This window comes from Eublepharis macularius, chromosome 1 (genome assembly GCF_028583425.1).
Source record: "Eublepharis macularius isolate TG4126 chromosome 1, MPM_Emac_v1.0, whole genome shotgun sequence".
Taxonomy (NCBI): Eukaryota; Metazoa; Chordata; class Lepidosauria; order Squamata; family Eublepharidae; genus Eublepharis; species Eublepharis macularius.
In genome coordinates, this window is record NC_072790.1 from 141535379 (window position 1) to 141556445 (window position 21067).

The 21067-nt window shown below is 41.4% G+C and overlaps 1 protein-coding gene across 2 annotated transcripts in view; it reads right to left on the reverse strand.

The window, feature by feature from the left end:
- Window positions 1-21067, reverse strand: part of RPS6KA2 (ribosomal protein S6 kinase A2) — a 299866-nt gene that overhangs the window by 202570 nt on the left and 76229 nt on the right. The window contains exons 1-3 of one of the 2 annotated variants that reach the window (XM_054982543.1): window positions 12046-12065; window positions 10305-10434; window positions 2351-2432 (exon numbers count right to left, since the gene is read on the reverse strand). In XM_054982543.1, coding sequence (XP_054838518.1) covers window positions 2351-2432; window positions 10305-10434; window positions 12046-12065 — 232 coding nt within the window. Of the gene's footprint in view, window positions 1-2350; window positions 2433-10304; window positions 10435-12045; window positions 12066-21067 lie in introns of those variants that run through there. The other variant, XM_054982534.1, reaches the window with a different exon arrangement.

Here is a 21067-nt window from a genome sequence, read left to right on the forward strand (position 1 = left end):
TCCTGCTACTAAACTTGGGAATGGAGGGAATTCCAGCCCATCATAGGACGTTGATATTTTACATGACGGCAGCAGCTAGACTTTTGTATGCGCAAAAATGGAAAATACAAGAAATGCCAACCATTGAAGATTGGATCCACAAATTGCTGTATATGGCAGAAATGGACAAAATGACAAGAAAATTGAGAAACCTGGACTCAGGACAGTTTAACACAGACTGGGAGAAGCTGAAACAATATTTGGAGAAGAAATGGGAGGTGGGAGGAGAAGTGTGGCAGTTTGAGAACTACTGAAGTACAATAAAATGTAGAGGGGGGTGACTTTACCGGGGAGGAGAAGAGGTAAAAGAGAATTTCTAAGCAGTTATGATATTAGATTGATATATATAGAATAATAAATAGAATATTGATAGAAAATAATTAATCATAAGGGTTAACGATAAGGATTGATTAACTAATAATATTTTCTTTTTGATTCCGTACAGTGTACCAAACTGAATATGTTTATTTGAAGTTGTATATGAGTCAAATTGATTGATATCATATATAGACTTATGACTGAAGGGGAATAGAAATACTAATGTAAACAAATATAACTAAAATAGAAAGAAGAAGATAGAATGAATAACATATAGAGTATAAGTTAAACTGGCTGATTTATACATTTATATGAATGTATGGTTTACATAGTTTATGATATATAGAGATATTTGAAAGTGAAATAATGAAAAATGGGATAAATTGTTTATCCATTATGGAAAAAGGGACTCATAGTCAGGGTACAGAGTATTAAAAATAGTTAAAGAAGTATTGCTTAGAATAAAGGGAGAATATATATTTGTTAGATAGAGGAATATATAAAGAGTAAGGGAAAAGGGATAAAGGGTTGGAAAACTGTTGGAAGTCAACAAAATGGGGGGGGAAGGGAGGGGGTTAGAAATTGGGAAATGGGAATATTGACTGTAATGTGTAAACATTTGATCCTAACCCAATAAAAATTTTTTCAAAAAAAAAAAAAAGTAGGTTCCACCAGAGAGTCCCGTTTTTGCCACTGAGAAAAGAAAATGACAACAAAGGGAAGGACCTATGGATCATGCCTTTCTGGGATGCAATCTCTCTGAAACTTGGGCGGCCTTCAGAGGACTGAGGACTATGTCCCCTGCAAATTTGGTGGGTATTGGACATTGGGAAGGTCAGTTTGTAACACCTCAAAGTAGCTGCCTTCCAACAAGCAGTCTGGTTTTTGCCACTGTAAAGAGAAAATAACAGCAAGGGGGGGGGGGACACATGGATCATGCCTTTTCTGGGGTGCAATCTTTCTGAAACTTGGGGGGGGGTGTCTTCGGAGGACAGTGAGGACTATGTCCCCTGCAAATTTGGTGGGTATTGGACATCAGGAAGGTCAGTTTGTGGGGTGTTTAAAGGGCCCTGCCCCTTGCACGTGGCAGGAAAGGTCCCTTTAAACTATCAGGTGGCAGGGGGGAATTCCCCCTGCCACCTGCCAGCTGATAGTTTAAAGGGTTCTTTAAGGGGCCACGAACAACAAACATGTTTGTGAACAGGGTCATGTTCATTACTGTTCGTTGTTCGTGGATGGCAACGAACAACGAACAGCTTGTTCGGGGTTTTTTCCATGTGCCCATGTCTAGCTATAACCTTCCCACTTCATCCCTCCAATGGGACAAGGAGCAACAGCTTAGCTCTTGCTTCTGGGTCAGGGAAAGGGAGAAACCATTCTACTGCTTTAGGGAGATACTGGAAATGAATGAGATGACAATGTGACATTTCCATAAGCACACCTTTTTGGATGAAACACCATGTTTTGCATCATGTCAAGTTCTGCTCTCTACAAGTGCAGTAAATAAACTTGTGTATAATCAGTGTTGGCATGCTTCAGTGGATTATGTACAATATTTAATTACTTAAGCACAATAAGGGGACTATGGGAATCAGTCAACCTTCCCTTAACCGGAAAGAGGATATGTTCCAATTAACATAAGTGCTGTTTGTTCAACTGGCAGTCAAGACAAGCACAAAGGAGTAGCATTTAGTCTATAAAGGAAGATGAAAGAGAAAATGCATGCTAAGTGTTCAAATTTCCATTTCCTTTAGTTCTATCTAACAGAAGCCTACAATGGCTGGTCTGCTTTTGTTCCTGGCCACACTTTTTGATTCAGAAAAATATACAAGACAAAATAATAGTATAATATTTAAAGATAGAATCTAATGTCTTGATGTCACTGAAATATGTACAATAACTTCAAATACAAAAAAAACTACAAAAAAGACAAATACAAAAAAACCCTTCAAATACAAAAACGCCTTTTGCTATTAATAATTTTACTTCTCACCTTTCAAAGTTGCTTTCTTAAGTACCTTCATTGCATAGAGCTGCCCGGCATCTGATCCTTTGATTTTCCTTACTAGAAATACCTGTAGAACAAAGATATCAAAAAGTGATTGATTAAAATACTTTTGAATTAATAGTATCTGTAACATTCACATAATGAAAAGTAATGATGGATATGTTCTGATTAAAGTTCAGGTAACTATGTTTTCCTATTATCTTTGTTCCCTTTCTCAGCCCTGAACAAGGAAAACGTTCAAAATCCTCTCCATCATACACAACTCTCTCTCACACACACATTGTGATAGATATAGCTAATACTAGAGGAGAACAGTTGCTGGATTTGACCAAGAAAGTCATAGCAGATGCCTTTGCACACAGAAACTACAAAGGAAGTCTAGGCTTTGAACAGAACGACTTTGGAGACGGGCATGAAATAGAGGAGAGTAATACAGTTAGCCTTGTGTAGATTAGAAGAGCCATCTAACTCATATCACTGTAAACAATGTGTTGAGGCCCAGGTACAGAGAGTTTCTGAGAATGTCAGGAATATCTAACTTCACAGAAGTTAGAGATACAACTCAAGGGCCGTTTCCACATGCTGTTAAAGAGACGGTCTACTTACTGAAGGCTGGCGTTTTTTTTCACAGATTCCAGATGCCTCCGATTTCAAAGCAGAAGCAGGCTGTTTGTCTTGCGTCTGATCAGCGTTCTTGACCCGGCACAGGAAAGAGCAGGAAATCCCGGTCTCAGAAAAGACGCTGATTAGACGCAAGACAAACTGCCTGCTTCCACTCTGAAATCGGAGGCATCTGGAATCTGTGGGAAAAAAACACCAGCCTTCAGTAAGTAGACCGTCTCTTTAACAGCATGTGGAAATGGCCAAGGATGGGTGTACTGGTGGAGGACCAAATGTTATTCATATGTATGAGAAACATGTAATCACCAATTTACATAGACTCTGTTAAGATAAAATGTAAAAATATGGCACTAACATTTTTAAAATACTTTAAGAAGATATTTTAAATATAGATAACCCTGTCTGGTTTTTAAAGTTATAAGATAATTAGTTAGACAAGAATGTGAGCTCTTTGAAGCAGAACAGCTGGTTATTGTTAGTAGATGGCTGTGAAACCGTATAGAAGCTGAATTTATTGGGAGCTTCTTCCTAGAAGGGTCTCCTTGCGTATCATTGGGTAAGATACCATTTTGAACTCACGTAATTGCTCTCCTTTAATGGTCTATGTAGTTGTTATAACAGATGGTATGATTTTCTTTTGAGTGAACTAATATTAAAAATGCTGAATAATCATGTTTTATTAATAAAGGCTTACAATGAAAGCAGAGATTCTGTGATGGTATTACTTGTGCAAGTTCAAATGCAAAGGATTCCATATTCTAATAGACTTTGAGAATTTTCTACTGGACAGATAGAGGCCGTTTTCACACATCTTACTGACTCTGGTACATCACACAAAGCTCTCACAAGGACAGTGTCTTCCTGACGCAATTTCGCGCAAGAACCGGGAAACCGCGCCAGGAAGACGCTGTCCTTGCAGAAGCTTTGTGCGACATACTGGAGCTAGTAAGACGTGTGCAAACAGCCAGAAACTTTGAAGCATTGTTTATTGAAAAGCAATACTTTTCATAGCATTAGGGATTTGTGAATTACTCCCATTTTTTATGATAATGAGGGCTTGTCAATATCATACAAAGTAAAAAACGTTTCAGAAGATGTGGATTTAGTAGTTACACCAGCTGCTGCCATATTTTTTTTGCCTATGTTAATTAAATTTAAAGGATTTTCAGTGTGGTGAATGTTTGGTTATTTTAAAATTATTTGTTTGTTGTTGTCTTTAACGTGGCATTGCTCAAGGCCTGTTGGCCAAATGAGCACTATCATTAAAATATTACTTGTGGACCATACCCATTAATGAAGCTAAAACATTATTTGTGGCATACTTCTTCCCAGAGGTTAGATGATTTGATATATAAAAGCTAACTAGATGCTTTGGACTTCTTATGTGCATGCCCAATCTTAATGGTACCTTTCCTAGCAGCTACAGCAAAAAGCGCCAATCTTAATGGTATCTTTCCAGGTGCCTGCTCAGGTCAGGTTTCTGGGAGTGGTGCAGTAGGGATCTTGACTTGGATGATGGCTGGAGGACAGCCTGCTGGCCCACACGAACAGCCAACCATGCACATGTTCATGAACAGGGCCATGTTCATGGTTGTTCGTGAGTCCCTGTTCGTGGATGGCAACGAACAACGAACATCATGTTCAGGTTTTTTTTCTGTTCGTGCCGATCTCTAGTCACAACATGCCATCTGTCGAACCTCTATTGATTTCACATTTTGTCTGCTACTGAACCAAAACTATAAGGAGACTAAAATAAGCACTGCCAAAGTAATTCATAGATTAAAAAAAGAACCATTCGCAACGTATTCTTGATTCATTCTTCAGTTGGTGCTACTGAAAAGCAGAATGTATAAAGACAAAATACAGGCGCACGAACATAAAACTTTTATCAAGCAGGTTTCACATTCAACCTTTAAACCTGCCTAGGGGATCTTTAATATCAAATTAGGAGGATGATAACCTGCTTTAGTGTTTAATAAAAAGAACTATGTTTTTAAGAGTGGGACATGGCATATGAAATTCTATGGCTATCTGGGAGAGGGAGAATTCACTATATAGTCTTTTATGGCCTTGCTTGGCCCATAGCTGTGAAAAACAAAGTTACCAATTTAATTTACTGTTTGTCAGTGGTTCCATGTAATACTGAGTAATATTACATTTGGATGCATTCCCCTGAAAACAGATGAGTCAAAGAGCGAATGTTGCATACTGTTTAAGAGGACACAAAAATAATATGAAACCCCTAGGAAAATACAACATATACTGTATTGCAAAACATCTCTTATATTATTACTCATCAATCATCATGGCCATTTCCACACAGGTTATTTTCCCTGGATTCAATGATGCTGGGAAGTGTTATTTTTCTCCCCTGCTTGCCCACTATGTTGTGATACATTAGTACACTTCCCAGAGTTTCCTCAGCTTTTCTCTGATCTTTCTCAAGCCTGCTTTGTTGCAAAGTTTTGGGAAAGATACAGTAAAACCTGAATGGCTGTCCTGTGGTCAGGAAAGTTCATATTTTCCTGCCCACATGGCAGTTATTTTCTTTGATGCTATCTCCATTGCAGCCATCCCCCCCACTAGGGGGGCTTTTAAAAATATTGTCATATCAATATGCCATTATAACAGTATGTGTAACAGGTTCTTTGAATTCTCTGAATTCCCAGCTCTCATTTTTTAAAAATGTCTTCCATTGTGGCGATATTAGGAGAAAGGCATATCTCCACAATGGAAGGGGCTACAAAATTACTTTTGTAAAAAAAAATGAAAGCTAACAATTCAGAGAATACATTATACATATTGTCATAATGATATAACAATTTTAAAAAGCTCCTCTGGTAGTGGAATGAGGAAATGGCCATAGAGGGGATAATGTCAGGGAAAATAAATACCATGTGGGAAGGACAATCTAAACTTTCCTGACTACATGGCAGCTATCCAAGCTTTACTGCAATTGAATGATATGACACTATTTAATTGCTGATTTTAAACAAAAATTTGTGGTTGAGGGGAGGGGAATATGGCCACTGGGACTTGGGTAGGGAAACCTGGAAGCCCTTTGCCACTGCATTGTATTGGCAGCCACATCAGCAATCAGGAAACCACACCACCATGTCCCTATGTTGGTCTCCTAAATGACAAGACATTAAAAAAAACCCAGTAGGTTAGATCCAAAGTTCAATTTCTGCTAACAAAGGCAATTCCATCATGTAGGAACTTTTCTGCCTCTACCTTCCCACTGCATCCCACTGAAATTTCCAAAATGCTGCTCCTGGAGATAGAAGACCATTAGAAACAGTATGCTGTATGAATTGTGAAAGAATTGGGGAGGGAAGGGAAGGGAAAATCAGCAAAAATTACTCTCCCCTTTTCGTTGATGGAAACTGACCTTGGATCCAACCTAATTTGTTTCCTTGGCACAAGTGATCATCCTTTTACATGGCAAACTGATGTGCCCACAGCAAGCTTTTGAATGGGGAAACAATCAGATCTGTCCAGATACAACATGTATGTCTCAGTCAGTTTGTCTCTTCCAATTTTATCTTGAATTTGGTGTAGTGGTTAAGAGCGGCAGGACTCTAATCCGGAGAGCCAGGTTTGACTCCCCACTCCTCTGCTTTTTAAAAAATTTATATTTTCTTCAATTTTTTTCAATTTTACAGTAAACAAATAAACATTAATCAGATTTAAAATGTTTTAATATGTAATTCTTGTCTCCTTAACATTAATATAGCAATGTCGATGAAATAGTATACAAAATTTACAGACTATTTACAGATATTCTAAGAAAAAATTCAAACATATGCCAGCCTTTGATTCAAGCGCCCTAGTCAAACCACCTGGCTTTCTTCTCATAAGCGGACTAGCCTTACTTTCCATCCAGTCTGTCGACAGTTTGCCAGGTAAATACTGGCTGTAAGAAGATTTAGTTAAGGAAAACAAGAAACTGAGATAGAAATTAAAAAGTAGAAATAACAGTATAAATCAAGCATTATATTCAGGCTATCTTTCAAACTCCTCCCAGAGTATAAACTCCTTAAAATAAAGTAAAATTGAATGAAATAAAATTTAATAATACGCTATAGAGCCCAGTATCTGGGAGTTACCTCAAATTTCCTCCCTGCCTCCCACCATGGACTTAATACATTACAAACTGAAATGGAGTGAATTTTTCTCCTACTCAAAGGGTTGAGGAAAATGAAACTTAAATGCTGTGTCTATCTTGTAGACTCATTATTTCCCTGCTCAGAGGATTGGAGAAAAAAACGAAACTTAAATGCTGCATTCATCTTGCAGACTCATTGGACAAAAAATTTACAATTCTCTGTGCACTCTCAAGTGTCCTTCTTAATGGGGATCCTGCTTCACTTCTTTGGTAGTTCGGTCCTTATCCAGTCTGCTTTTCTAGGGAATTCGTTCTAAGAGGGGATTCATTTGCAGTCTGTTGAGCGCTGGGAAACCGCTGTCTAATTCGGTGGCTTGGTAAGTCTTGTCCTGGTGGAATACGATGAGTCTTGTAGAAGCTGCCCAATGATATCTAATATTGGCTTCCAACAGTTTGGAAATAATTGGCTTTAACTCTCTTCTTTTAGTAAGAATCTCTGTGGACAAGTCCTGGTATACCAAGATCCTTTTATCCTGAAAGGAGAGACAGCCTCTAGTTCTTGCAGCTTTCATAATTTTCTCCTCTGTTCTGTAGTCCATAAACTTCATGACTATATCTCTTTGCCTTTTTAGGTTTGGGTTCCTTGCATATCCCAGTCTATAAGTGTTTGTTATAGTGGGGGCAATTCCCTCATCCAGCTTCAATTCTCGGGCAAGCCAATCTGTTGGGAATGCTGTGAGGTCAGTGGTGTCTTCCTCGTTTTCATAAAAGTCTCTTAGCTTGATGTTATATATTCTTAATTTATGCCCAAGATCAATTAGTTTGTTTTTAAGCCCCTATTCTTTCTTTTGTATTTCACATACCTCTTCTTGTAGAATAATTTCCAGTTCCATTGCAGTATCAGTAGTTTGTGCCACCTGGTGCAATGAGTCTTTAATCTCTCTTAATTGCTTTCTAATAGGCTTAAGGAGACCTTCAATTCATGATACAATTTTTCCTTCCATTTTTTCAATTGTTGTTTGAAGTTCGTTTTCTAAGGCTTGTATTTCTTCCATTTCATCTAGGCTTTTTGCAGCAGCCATTTTGTCTTGCATCCATTTTTTATTGCCACGTCTTCTGTTGCTTCTGCAGTCACCAAAAATGCTTTCATGGAGGGGTTTGTTGGACTGGAGGGTTTCCTCTTTGCCTCCCCTGCCTTTACCCATCTTTATTTTAAAAGATTCGCCACTTAATGTGCTTTAAATTGGTCAAAGGTGGGAGACGGGGCTCGGATAGTGGAATTCAAGCATCCCCATATTCGTGCAACTTCTCTGCTTGAAGTCAGCTGGATGACCTTGGGTCAGACCGACTCTTCCAGAGCTCTCTCAGCCCCACCTACCTCAGTGTGATTGTTGTGGGGATAATAATGACATACTTTGTAAGCCGCTCTGAGTGGGCATCAAGTTGTCCTGAAGGACAGTATATAAATTAAACATTGTTATTATTGTTACTGTTGTTATCTTATATACTAATAGCCAAGTGGCCCTGATCTGAGGATACTTAAATCTGGAGCCATTAATGGACAAGACAGATATTCCTACACTCCTTAAAAATGCCTCAGTTTGCAGAAAAATCTGAAACCTAAAAATAAAACCCATTGGGAAGGTTAAAAAAACCAAAATGATAAAAGGAGCTCCTGTAGCTTTAACCAGATGCCCACATTGACTATTGCTAGGCAACCATAACAGTTTAGCCAGTATTCCAGGCTTGGCTTCTGTCAGGAAAAGGCAGAGAGAGGGACAGGGCCCTTTCCAGAGCTGTTTTGACATTTGAGGGAGGACTCATTGGGGGCAGGCCCCAAAGCAACCACCAGGCCACTTGATATCACTTGACTTGCATGATTCATCTAGGGTTGCCAGGCCCCCTCAATATCCCAGCGGGGAATTGGGGCCTGGCTCTTACCTTTGAGCAGGGGGAGCGCACGCGCTCCGGGAAGAGATGTCATCACACAGCCCTGGGAGCATGCTCACGCTCCGCAGGGGCTTAGGTTGGGGGCCACTGCGGAGTGCAGGAATGCTCCTGCCCTCCACAGCAGCCCAAAATGCGCCCGCGGATCAGGCCCATTTTGAGGCGCTGTGGAGCGCAGGAGCGTTCCTGTGCTCCGCAGCACCTGAAACGGGCCCGTTTTGGCACAGATCGGGCCTGTTTTGAGCTGCTGTGGAGTGCAGGAGCACTCCTGCACTCCGCAGTGGCCCATATCCAGGCCAAAACAGGCTCAATCCTGGTGGCTGCTGCACACCGGAGCATGCAGCACCACAGGGAAGCGTACACGGAAGGTGCGCGCCCTCCTCCCGCTGGCCAGGTAAGTGGGGTGGGGTATGGAGGCGGAGGATCCCCGCCCCCGCCAGGGGTCTGGAATCCCTAGATTCACTTAGGCCTGGCTGCTTACTACTGCTCAACAGCAACCCCCTCCCTCCAAGCCAGTGTAGTGTAGTGCTTAGTGTTTCAGAACAGGATGTGAGATCCAGGTTCCCCTTTCAAGTCTTTGCAGATTCCCCTCCATGCAACTGGGCCTGGCTCAGCTGGCACCATGCAACTGGGCTACAGAGGAGAGGCTTTGGGGGGATAGGGAGAAATGTGAAGACGAGGACAGATAAAGATGGGTAGGAGGAAGGCAACAAGGATAATCCAACAGAAACATTTCAAAAACAGAATCCAGCAGGAAGCTGCTGAATTGAAATTCATATGTAAATTTGACTCAAACATAGATTGAATAGAGACTGGATGGTTATCTCATCAGAGGTAACTGCCTGTCAGCCATTCCATTCAGATTCAGCTATGGAGGGGTCACGCCCAGCCTGGTTTGTGCAATCCACCTCTTCCATGACTTTTGCAACTGATTTGCGTCCACTCTCCCCTCCCCTCACCACCTATATATCTCTGGCCAATTTCTTCATACCCTCTGACAAAGAGAACTGTGGTTCTTGAAAGCTTATGCTGCAATAAAGTTGGTTAGTCTTAAAGGTGCTACTGGACTCTACTATTTTGGATCAGAACTTGCATCTCCCCAAGTTTGGAAAGACCAAGAAGAGTGCAGAGAAGTACAAATCTTCTTTGCTCATTGCTTCTTTGAAATAAACATCTCTTGAGCTAATTATCAAGTTGCTAATTCCTTAATTCTGTGTTAATTCTAGATGTCAGTATAATAGGCCACATACTGTAAAATATTACCTTTCCATAGGAGCCTTGTCCTAATACTTTCAACAGTTCAAACTGTGATGGGTCTGCTTTTTCAAAACCTTCCTTGACATGATGATTGATGTCTATCTCCTTCACAATTCCTTCTTCCTGTGAATAAGAGGGAAAGAAATGCAAGGACAATTCTTAGCATGAATAAATATTATATCACTTATTTTCACCTTTGCCACATTTATGTCACTTAGAAAGCATGAGTTGTACCTGCATAATGGTCATCTTACACAGTATTTTCTTCTTTTGAACATATTGGGCTCCAATTCACCTAATGCATCTTTCTCCCCTTTCGCCTTGTGGCTTCATGCATCCATGAAAAGCTGTTGCAAAATGTTAAGGACCCCTTAGCAGCAGAGTGAGATTCAGAATAGAAGAGCTACAGCTCAAGGGAGAATTGGCCAATAAGACCCCTCTTGCACAAGCTCTTCAGCACATGGAACAGGAATGTGAGCACGTGATTTCGGACAATTCCTCCATGCTGGATTCTACTCTCTTGCTAAGGTTTCTCTGACTCACAGGTACAGACCCCGGGGGGGGGGGGCTGCAAGGGGAGGAAGAAAGACTAATTCTGTGAACTCATTTCGTTCATGGTTCTTTGTATTCAGTCCCTTGTATTTGATTGAGAGACACAAGATTTTTACTTATTTCTGTCTGTGAAATCCAAAGATATTACTAGCTAAAAAGAACTGCAAATTCAAGCACGGCAGCCAGTTCCTAAAGCTGCTCTGCTCCCTAGCTAATCTGTTTCTGATCACATTAGCCCAGCAAAGGGCTAATATCTTGTTCAAACATCTAGTTCTGTTATTTGTTAAATAGAGGAGGAAAGGAAGTATAATTATGTTACATGTTACAATATCTTTAGAATACTTTTCCCTATAGGCTGCTCATAAGCATTATGCTATTCACATATCTGGTTTTACAGCAAAATCCTTTAGTATAGGAAGCCAATGGAGAGAAAACACTGCTTGCCATAGTTCTGAAAGAGGATTGAGAGACTCCCTAAAGCCATCTTCTTTATACCAAGAGATGTGTACATTCCATAGCTCATCAGGAAACAAGGGGAACATCACTCTCTGTCTTGTGCTTGCACTCATAACACACAAAGAAATGCACAGAAACAGATTTTCTCCAAAACAGATTGATTTTACAACTAAAGAGAAATTGTTCCAAATAAAATAAAGAGAAATATGTGAAAAGGAAGCCTCCATCCTACATAGCAATTTGGCTTCTAGAGGCTATCCATCTGGTATTCTACAGACAATAAACAACAGCACTTTAAGATTAGACTGAATAATCTGAAAGTAAAAAAAAGAACTGAAAATAAAAGGATTTGTAGCCTGGCTTATGATAACATGGATTTTTGAGACGCATGCATCATAATCAGCATCTATTAGACGAGTGTTCTCAGCCTATTTGCTGGGGACAGACCACTGGGGATCCACAGAATTATTACACGAGGTCCATGAAGCTTGGGCAGGTTTCTGCCTTCACCCTGGGTTTGCCTCCATGGTGGCCATGCCCTCCCCAACACTGTGTTGGTCCAGTTACCAGCTCAGCTTCATTGGCCACCTGGTCTGCTCTGAGCCCCCATGCCAAGAGATAGCATCAGGCCAGCCTCAGCCAGAGGCCCCCAGGAGTTCACCTGCCCAGTCAGGGCTGCTTGCCTTCTTGTGAGGAGAACCACTTCTCAGGAGAGGTTTGGGTGGGGCATAGGGGCTCCTACTGCACCCCCTCTTCCATCTCTGGTGACAGCTGAAAATCCATGGTGGATGGAAGGGTGGGCTGCAGCACTATGGAGCTATTGTTTGGCTGGTGGCTTCCTGGTGGGTCCATCAGTTGGATTCCCTGGCCCCTCCCACATCTCTGGCAGACTGTGTCAGGCAGCTGTTAGGAGCTAGGAGCTTCACCATGATGCAGAATCTCTCTCTCGACATCCCAGGTTCTCCCTCTGAGGCGGAGGACATCTGTGGGTGTTTCCTATCATCCATTTGGGGAGGCAGGAAGTTGAAACCTCTTCCTCTTCCTTTAGTAGGTGGGATCATCCCTTTCTCTTTCAGTTCTTTTCCTGCCTCTGGGGAGAGCAGTCGTTCTTAAGCTAGCTTAGCTATCTCGTCACTTCTGAATTGTCTTTTCTCTTCTAATCTCATCTTCTCCCTTCACCTTTTTTCTTCTTCTCATCTCTCTCTACCTTTTCTTCCTTTGCACACAAAAAAAAAACCTTTGGAAAGAGAGAAGAGAGAAGGAAGCATGGATCCGAGGGAGTCATCGGACTCCGAGGAGAGTTTCCTGGAGAGGGTCCCGGGCTGTTCCCAAGGAGCCATCCTTCCGACAGCGGTAACAGACCCTGCCGGTGCCGATGAGTCCTTCTGGGCCAATTGGCTCCCCGGCTCACCAGCAGCAGCATAACAGGAAGATCGACCCTCCAAACGGCCCCGGCTTTCTAAGAGGGTGCCTGTGAGCAAAGCGCGCAATGGCCAGCCAGCTAAAAGTGGCGCTGTCGGTCGGAGCTCCGTTTTGGCGGGAACACAAGCCGCAGCCACGATCTTCCCGCCAACAAGCAAAGACGTGCTTACCAATCTCCCGGTGGGGGAAGCGGCTCATTTGAACAATCCCAGCACGCAGAGCTCCACTCGACCGGCTCAGGAAGCCTGCGTAAGTGCCCCCCACCCTGTTCTATCCCCTGAAGTCTTGTCAGCCATTAGACAAACCATGCGAGAGGAATTCTATCCCTCTGCAGCAGGGATCCCTTTTCTGAGTCTGGCCCTTCCACATCCGAGTTGGTTCCTTCTCAAGGGGGTCAAGGCAAAGGAGGCCCGTGGCCCACTAAAGCGGCTCAAAAACAGACACACCTGACACATCTGGACAAGTCAACCAGGTGGGCAGAGGGAGGAGCCTCTTCCAGTGAGGACTCTGATGAAGGGGATTTTCTGCCCGAGGACAATGAGGAGAAGGAAATCCCCAACACTGATCAGTCCAATAGACTATTCCAGGCTGAGGACTATCAGTATCTCTTGGCCAAAACCCTGGCAGCCCTAGACCTCCAAGAGGTCAAGATGGGAAATGAGGAGGAACCCAAAGCTGGGGGATCCAAGGGCAGACCCAAGGGAAACAGGGATTTTTTTCCTAGAGAAGAAGAAAGAGCTAAAGCATTCCCTTTCCCAGAATTTTTTGAGCGTCAATTAAAAGCAGAATGGGCCTTGCCTGCAGCCTGCAAGCGCTGTCCCAATACTCTTAAAAAGCTGTATAACCTACCCAATTTTGCTAATGAGCTTTTGCAGGTGCCAGCAATTGATGCTCCCGTGGCAGCACTGCAGTCGCAGGGCCTGGTTTCCGAAGATGGTCAAGGGACCATCTGTGATGCCCTAGACAAAAGAGGTGATGTAGCTCTAAGGAGAGCGCATGATGTCTGTGGCCATCTCGTCTATCGTATCCCGAGCAGCAGTCATCTGGACCAGGAGGCTAATCCAGCTGCTCCCGGAGAATAACAAGTGACTCCTCGAAGGAGCCAACAGGATTTTGAAGACCTTCACGGCGGATGCCACCCTGGACTCCTTATCATTTGTATCCAGAGCTATGGCTGCATCTACAGCAACCAAACGATTACTGTGGCTCCAGGCCTGGCAAGCAGACCTTCAAGCAAAGATCATCTTGATGTCATACCCCTTCCAAGGGGAGAAGCTGTTCAGAGACCAACTCGAGAAGATCCTGGTTGAGACCAAAGACAAGAAAAAGGCCATGCCAAAATCGCTGAAGCGCACAGAAAGGAGGTTTTTCACCCCCCCCCGCCCTTTCGGTCTCATCATACTCTACCTGGAGCACGCCAGGATTCCAAGCGTTCCTGGAACTCCCAGCGAACAGTCTCAAAAGGGTCCCTTCCAACCCAGGAACCACAGACAATCGACCACTCAAGTCAACAGGTTTGATGCAGACGACAAGGGACAGAAGCCCTGACTCACTTCCAGCTCCGGTGGGTGGACGACTAGTTCTCTTTCTGGAGGCTTGGAGGGAGTCTCAGGCAGACGAATGGTCCAGAGAAGTAGTGTCCGAAGGCTATTCCATAGAATTCACCTCCTTTCCACTGGAGCGGTTCCTCAAGTATCCCCTCAAGAAGGATCCTCACAGAAGGGAAATTACCCTAAAGGCCATACAACACTTAGTGGAAATCCACGCAGTGGAACCAGTTCCCATTAATGAACAAGGCAGGGGAGTCTACTCAATATTTTTCACAGTCCCCAAGAGGAATGGGGACTGGCGATCAATCCTAGATCTGAAATACGTAAATCACTTCATCAGGTGTATTGTCGAAGGCTTTCACGGCCGGAGAACGATGGTTGTTGTGGATTTTCTGGGCTGTATTGGCGTGGTCTTGGCACTGTAGTTCCTGACGTTTTGCCAGCAGCTGTGGCTGGCATCTTCAGAGGTTTAGCACCAAAAGACAGAGATCTCTCAGTGTCACAGTGTGGAAAAGATGTTGGCAGGTCATTTATATCTACTCAGGAGGGGTGGGGTTGAGCTGAGTCATCCTGTAAGAGTTTCCCAGGGTGTGGAATGCTAATGGCGGGAGGCTTCACTGTATCCTTAGGAGATTCTTTTGCATATGGATTGGTACTTGATGTGCTAATCTTCTCTGCAGGGCTATTGTCAAGTATAGAGTGTTTTGTTAGCCTGGTGTTTTTCATAACTGGAAACCATGCTCTGTTCATTCTTAAGATGTACTTGATGTGCTAATCTTCTCTGCAGGGTTATTGTCGAGTATAGAGTGTTTTGTTAGCCTGGTGTTTTTCAGAACTGTGAACAGAGCATGGTTTCCATGGACTTCCGGTTTGGGATCCATGGAGGTCTAATGCAGCTCTAAGTGCTGAGATGACCGGGCTGCCGTTTTAATGGCCGGCGGGGCAAAATAACCTCGCGGCCAACTGTTCTCAGGCGGAGAACAGGCATAGAATGCTTAAGAACCTCAGGGCGCGTTGATCTCGGGCGAGGGGGGGTCCTGCGCAACGGACTCTCTCCCGTCCCTTGAGGTCCCACCTGAAGACAGGTCGGCTAAAATCTCTGCGGCAGTCCTGGAGCCAATGCGGTTGGCATAAGACCTGCATGCCCAAGCTTCAACAGGGGCAAGAAGAGCTGATGGGAATTTGAGATTGAAACAGCGATTACAACCCGCGAAAAGTACTGGAGAAGGTAAAGATCACTATCTCTTGAAACGGGACAGATTACTCAAAGTATTGAAGCATTAAAGTAGACTTTTAAACTGCAACAGATTGATTATAAGGAGGGGAGGATTCGGCAAGAACTATATTAGAAAAAGGACTAAGTTAAACGAAGTTATTAAAGAAAGTGAACTATTGTTTTACATACCTGTGGTCACAAGGAGATATCAGGCTGTGAGAAAGCTTTACTATCATGAGAACTGCTGTGGGAAGTCAGGAAACAGGAAGTACGTAACAGTGATAGAGTTGCTGGAGAGAAGCGGCCCTTGCTGGATGACAGGAAGAAGGGAATTGCCATCTTTGAAAGGGGAAGAGCTGCGGCTTCAGCGGAAGAGGAAGTAAGCCATATTGGATTACAAAAACCATAGAGGAACCATAGAGAAAAGACGCCCGACATTTTGGACTCTTTAAACGACTTTTTTGCAAAAAGACCGGGACATTCAAAATAAAAGGACACTAAGCCAAGCGCCACGGAGTTAAGGAAGCGAGCGGACTCGTGGGAGCGAGGTAAAGCAAGCCCCACGATGTCGAAAAAAGAGTGGCAAACGGCTATAGAGAACTTGGATAAAAAACTTTCAGAAGCGATTAAAGAACTCAAGGATATGAAACCTGAGTTGGTGAAAGAGGTTAAAGAGACAGTAAAGAATGAACTGGCAGAAGTGAAGAAGGGAATGGAAATAATACAAAATGACCTGCAGGCGACACAGCAAAGAGTCAATATAGTGGAAAATGCGGTGGAGAACTTTGCAGACACACAACGAACAGAGATGAAGGTGATGAGGGGAAGAATGGCAGTTGCGGAGAGCAAGCATATGGAGAAACAGCTGAGGTTTCGCAGCTTGCCGGAGGTAGAAGGAAAGACGGCCCAAGAACAGATTACCAAGGTGTTAGCTGAATACCTGGGAAAGGAGGAGGAGGAAATTGTGGCTATCCTAGATGTGGTGTATCGAATAAATTCAAGATTTGCGACCCAGAGGAAATTACCAAGAGACGTGATTGTGCAATTTACAACTAGAAATATAAGAGAAATGATTGTGAGTAAACAATTTCAAGATCCATTGGAGGTTGATGGCAAGACGGTTATTATTATGAAGGAGTTACCCAGATCGGTGTTGCTAGATCGGAAAAAATACAAAGCCTTAGTCCAGATTCTGAAGGACATGAAAATAAGGTACAGATGGGAATTACCGGAAGGAATGTCCTTTGAATTTGGAGGAGTGAAAAAGTGCATCAGATCTGAACTAGAAATGGAAAAGTTTTTGAGGGATAATGAAATGGACTTACCAACAACAAGGTTATGAATATGGAGTGTAAAGTTTTATCTTGGAATGTAAATGGACTCAATTCACCGAATAAGAGAAAAAGTATTTTCCACTGGCTATTAAAACAAAAATGTGATATTGTGTGTTTGCAAGAGACTCATATTAGAAAGCAGGATGTAAAATATCTTAAACTGAACAAACTGGGCAATGACTTTGTAGCAGCCTCAAAAAAGAAAAAAAGGGGAGTGGTAATGTATATAAAAGAGGAGCTACAGCCAAAATTAGTGATGAGAGATGTGGAAGCCAGATTTTTAGCAGTGGAATGTACATGGACTTTAAAGAGTGTTGGTGATTGGAATTTATGCACCTAATGGAGCAAAAGAAAGCTTCTTTGAGGATTTGAGGAAGCAATTAGATGAACTTTCTTATGACCAGATAATTCTTGCAGGAGACTTCAATGGAGTTACAAATTTGGAACAGGACAAAAAAATCAGCAACTGTACAAAAGAAAAGAGGATTACTACCAAAGACTTTTTTTGTATTAATGCAACAGGAAACTTTGGAAGATGTATGGAGAAGACAGAATCCCAAAGGCAGACAATATACGTTTTACTCTGCGAGACACTCTACGTTATCACGAATTGATATGATCTGGGCCTCAAAAGACTTAGCGCTTTGGACTAAGGATGTAGAAATAATGCCTATGGTAGGCTCAGATCATAATCCAATTATGTGGAAGTTGGGGAAAAGAACTAAAAGGAAAGGATGGAGAATAAATGAGGACTTGTTACAAGAGGGAGAAAATATGGAGATGTTGAGAAGGGAAACTAAGTTCTTCATACAACACAACATGAATAGAGAAGTACCAACCAATAAGGTATGGGATGCCTATAAGGCAGTAATTAGAGGTATACTAATGGACTTAAATGGAAGAGTCAGGAAAAAAAGAGAGGAGAAGAGACAGGAGATTATGGAGAAAATAAAAGCCAAAGAAATACAATTAAAGAAAAGACCAGGGAAAAAGAAAATATACCAGGATATTAAAATCCTTCAAGAGCAGTTGACGGCAATGAATAATAAAGAACTGGAATGGAATCTTAAGAGAATGAACCAAAAGTCGTTTGAAGGTGCAAATAAACCTGGGAAATATTTGGCGTGGCAATTGAAGAAGAGAAAGGAGAAGAAGACAATAAATAAAATATGTGAGGATAATAAAGTATATCTGGAACAGACGGCTATCAGTAGAGCCTTTTACAAATTTTATGCTAAACTGTACAACAAAAAAGAAGTGAATAAAGACTCAATAGCGACGTATTTGGGGAAAATGAAGCTCCCAGTAATTTCGGAAGGATGGAGAGATAAACTGAATAGTTAAGTAACGGAGGAAGAGATAAGGAAGGCAATACAGTCAACAAATCTGGGAAAGGCGCCAGGACCTGATGGACTTATGGCTAAATTTTATAAGGTAATGGTCAATGAACTGGTGCCATTCCTAAAAGAAGTGATCAATGGTGTTTTGGAGGATCAAAGGATTCCAGATACTTGGAGTGAAGCTAACATATCATTGATCCCCAAAGAAGGACAAGACTTGACTAATGTTAAAAATTACAGACCTATTTCGTTACTCAATAATGACTATAAAATTTTTGCGAAGATATTGGCGGAAAGAGTAAAGGGATGGCTATCCAAAGTCATTGAGGAGGAACAAGCTGGTTTTTTACCAAACAGACAAATCAAAGACAATTTAAGGACAGTTATAAATGCTATTGAATACTATGATAAGCGTTGTGACAAGGAGGTTGGATTCTTCTTCGTGGATGCTGAAAAGGCATTTGATAATTTGAACTGGGACTTTATGTTTGCCACCATGGAACAGCTACAGATGGGGGAAAGATTCATAAGAGCAGTGAAAGAAATTTACAGGGACCAGAGTGCAGCAATTGTGGTGAATGACGAGGTGACTAAGAAACTGACTATAGGCAAAGGTACAAGACAAGGTTGCCCGTTGTCTCCACTGTTGTTTATTTTGGTCTTGGAAATATTGATGATACAGATTCGAGAAGATAATGCAATCCGTGGAATAAAAATAAAAGACTTTCCCTATAAGGTCAGAGCATTTGCGGATGACATAATAATTGTGGAAGATCCAATTGAGAACATGCCAAAGGTAATAGAGAAAATTAAGGAATTTGGAGATCTGGCAGGATTCTATGTAAACAAAAAGAAGTCAAAGATATTATGTAAAAACATGACTAAACACTAACTAACAGAAATAACAGACTGTGAAGTAACAAGTAAGGTGAAATACTTGGGAATTGAACTGACTGCAAAGAATATAGATCTATTCAAGAATAATTATGAGAAACTGTGGACTCAGATAGAGCAAGATTTGATTAAATGGAATAGATTGAATTTGTCATGGCTGGGAAGAATTGCAGTAGTTAAGATGAATGTGCTGCCAAGAGTGATATTTTTGCTACAAACAATACCAATTATTCGGGACTCTAAGCAGTTTGAAAAATGGCAGAGGAAAATATCGGACTTTGTTTGGGCAGGCAAGAAGCCTCGAGTGAAAATGAAAGTATTACAGGACGCAAAAGAGAGAGGTGGAATGCAACTGCCCAATATAAGACTTTACGATGCAATCTGTTTGGTGTGGTTGAAAGACTGGATGACGTTGAAAAACCGCAAATTACTGGCCTTAGAGGGATATAAAAAAATATTTGGATGGCATGCATATCTGTGGTATGACAAAGTAAAAGGAGACTCTATGTTTTTACACCATTATATTCGGAGAAGCCTCTTCACAATTTGGAAGAAGTATAGAGATTACCTACAGGAAGGAATTCCCTCCTGGGCGGTTCCTTATGAAGTAATAGATCCGAGAACTGTCGATAATGAACAACAGTGTTTAACGTACAAGGAGATAACACGAATAGAATTTTCTAAACTAAGAATAAAGACGCAAGATGAGTTGTCTCCAAGTTACGATTGGTTTCAATATAGACAGATTAGAGATCTTTATAACTCGGACTGTGTGAAAGGAGGGGTAAGAATGGAGAATTCAGAATTAGAGGAGGTAATTCTACAAGAGGATAAAAAGGAAATCTCTAAGATTTATAAAGTGTTGTTAAAATGGTACACAGAAGATGAGACAGTTAAAGTGCAAATGGTGAAGTGGGCTATAAACTTTAATAAAGAAATAACAATGGAGGCGTGGGAATACTTGTGGAAAAATACGTTGAAGATTACGACATGCACTAATATTAAAGAAAACGTCTACAAAATGATTTATCGTTGGTATTTGACACCAAAGAAAATTGCGTTAGGGAATTTGAACATGTCTAATAAATGCTGGAAATGTAAAAAGCATGAAGGATCTTTGTACCACATGTGGTGGACCTGTGAGGTAGCTAGGCAGTACTGGGGGGAAATAATAAGAGTGATAAGTGAGATTTTACAATTTCAAGTTAATAAGAACCCAGAACTCCTACTACTGAACTTGGGAATGGAGGATATTCCAGCACAATACAGGACATTGCTATTTTACATGACAACAGCGGCTAGACTTTTGTATGCGCAAAAGTGGAAAGTACAAGAAGTGCCAACTATTGAGGACTGGATTTACAAATTGCTGTACATGGCGGAAATGGACAAAATGACAAGGAAACTGAGAGACCTTGATCCAGGACAGTTTAACATGGATTGGGAAAAGTTGAAGCAATACTTGGTGAAAAAATGGGAGGTGGGAGGAGAACTGTGGCAGTTTGAAAATTACTGAAATACAACAAAAGAAGAGGGAAGTGACTTTACCGAGGGGAGGAGAGTTAAATGAGAAATTCTAAGCAAATATTTTATTTGATTACTATACATAGTATTAAGTAATAGAGGTGTTATTATAAGAATTATAAGGATAGAAACTAACTAATTTTATTTCTGGCAGATAAATGTATAATGGAGAAACTATATAACTAAAATAGAATGAATATAAGACAGAATGAAGTAAAGAGCAACATACAGAGTACAAGTCAAATTGATTGACTTATAGTGAATGTATACAATGCTTATAGAAGTACTTAAAGTTATGTAGAATAAGGGACAAATTGTTTGTTCCATATTGACGAGACAAGAATGAATAAGATAGAATATAGAGTACAAAATTAAACAAATGATTGTTATTATCAAAGAATATATGCCAGGAATGTAATATTTAGTTGATAAGTTAAGTGGGAAAGGGAATAGAGATAGCACTGTGTTATAATAGAGAAGC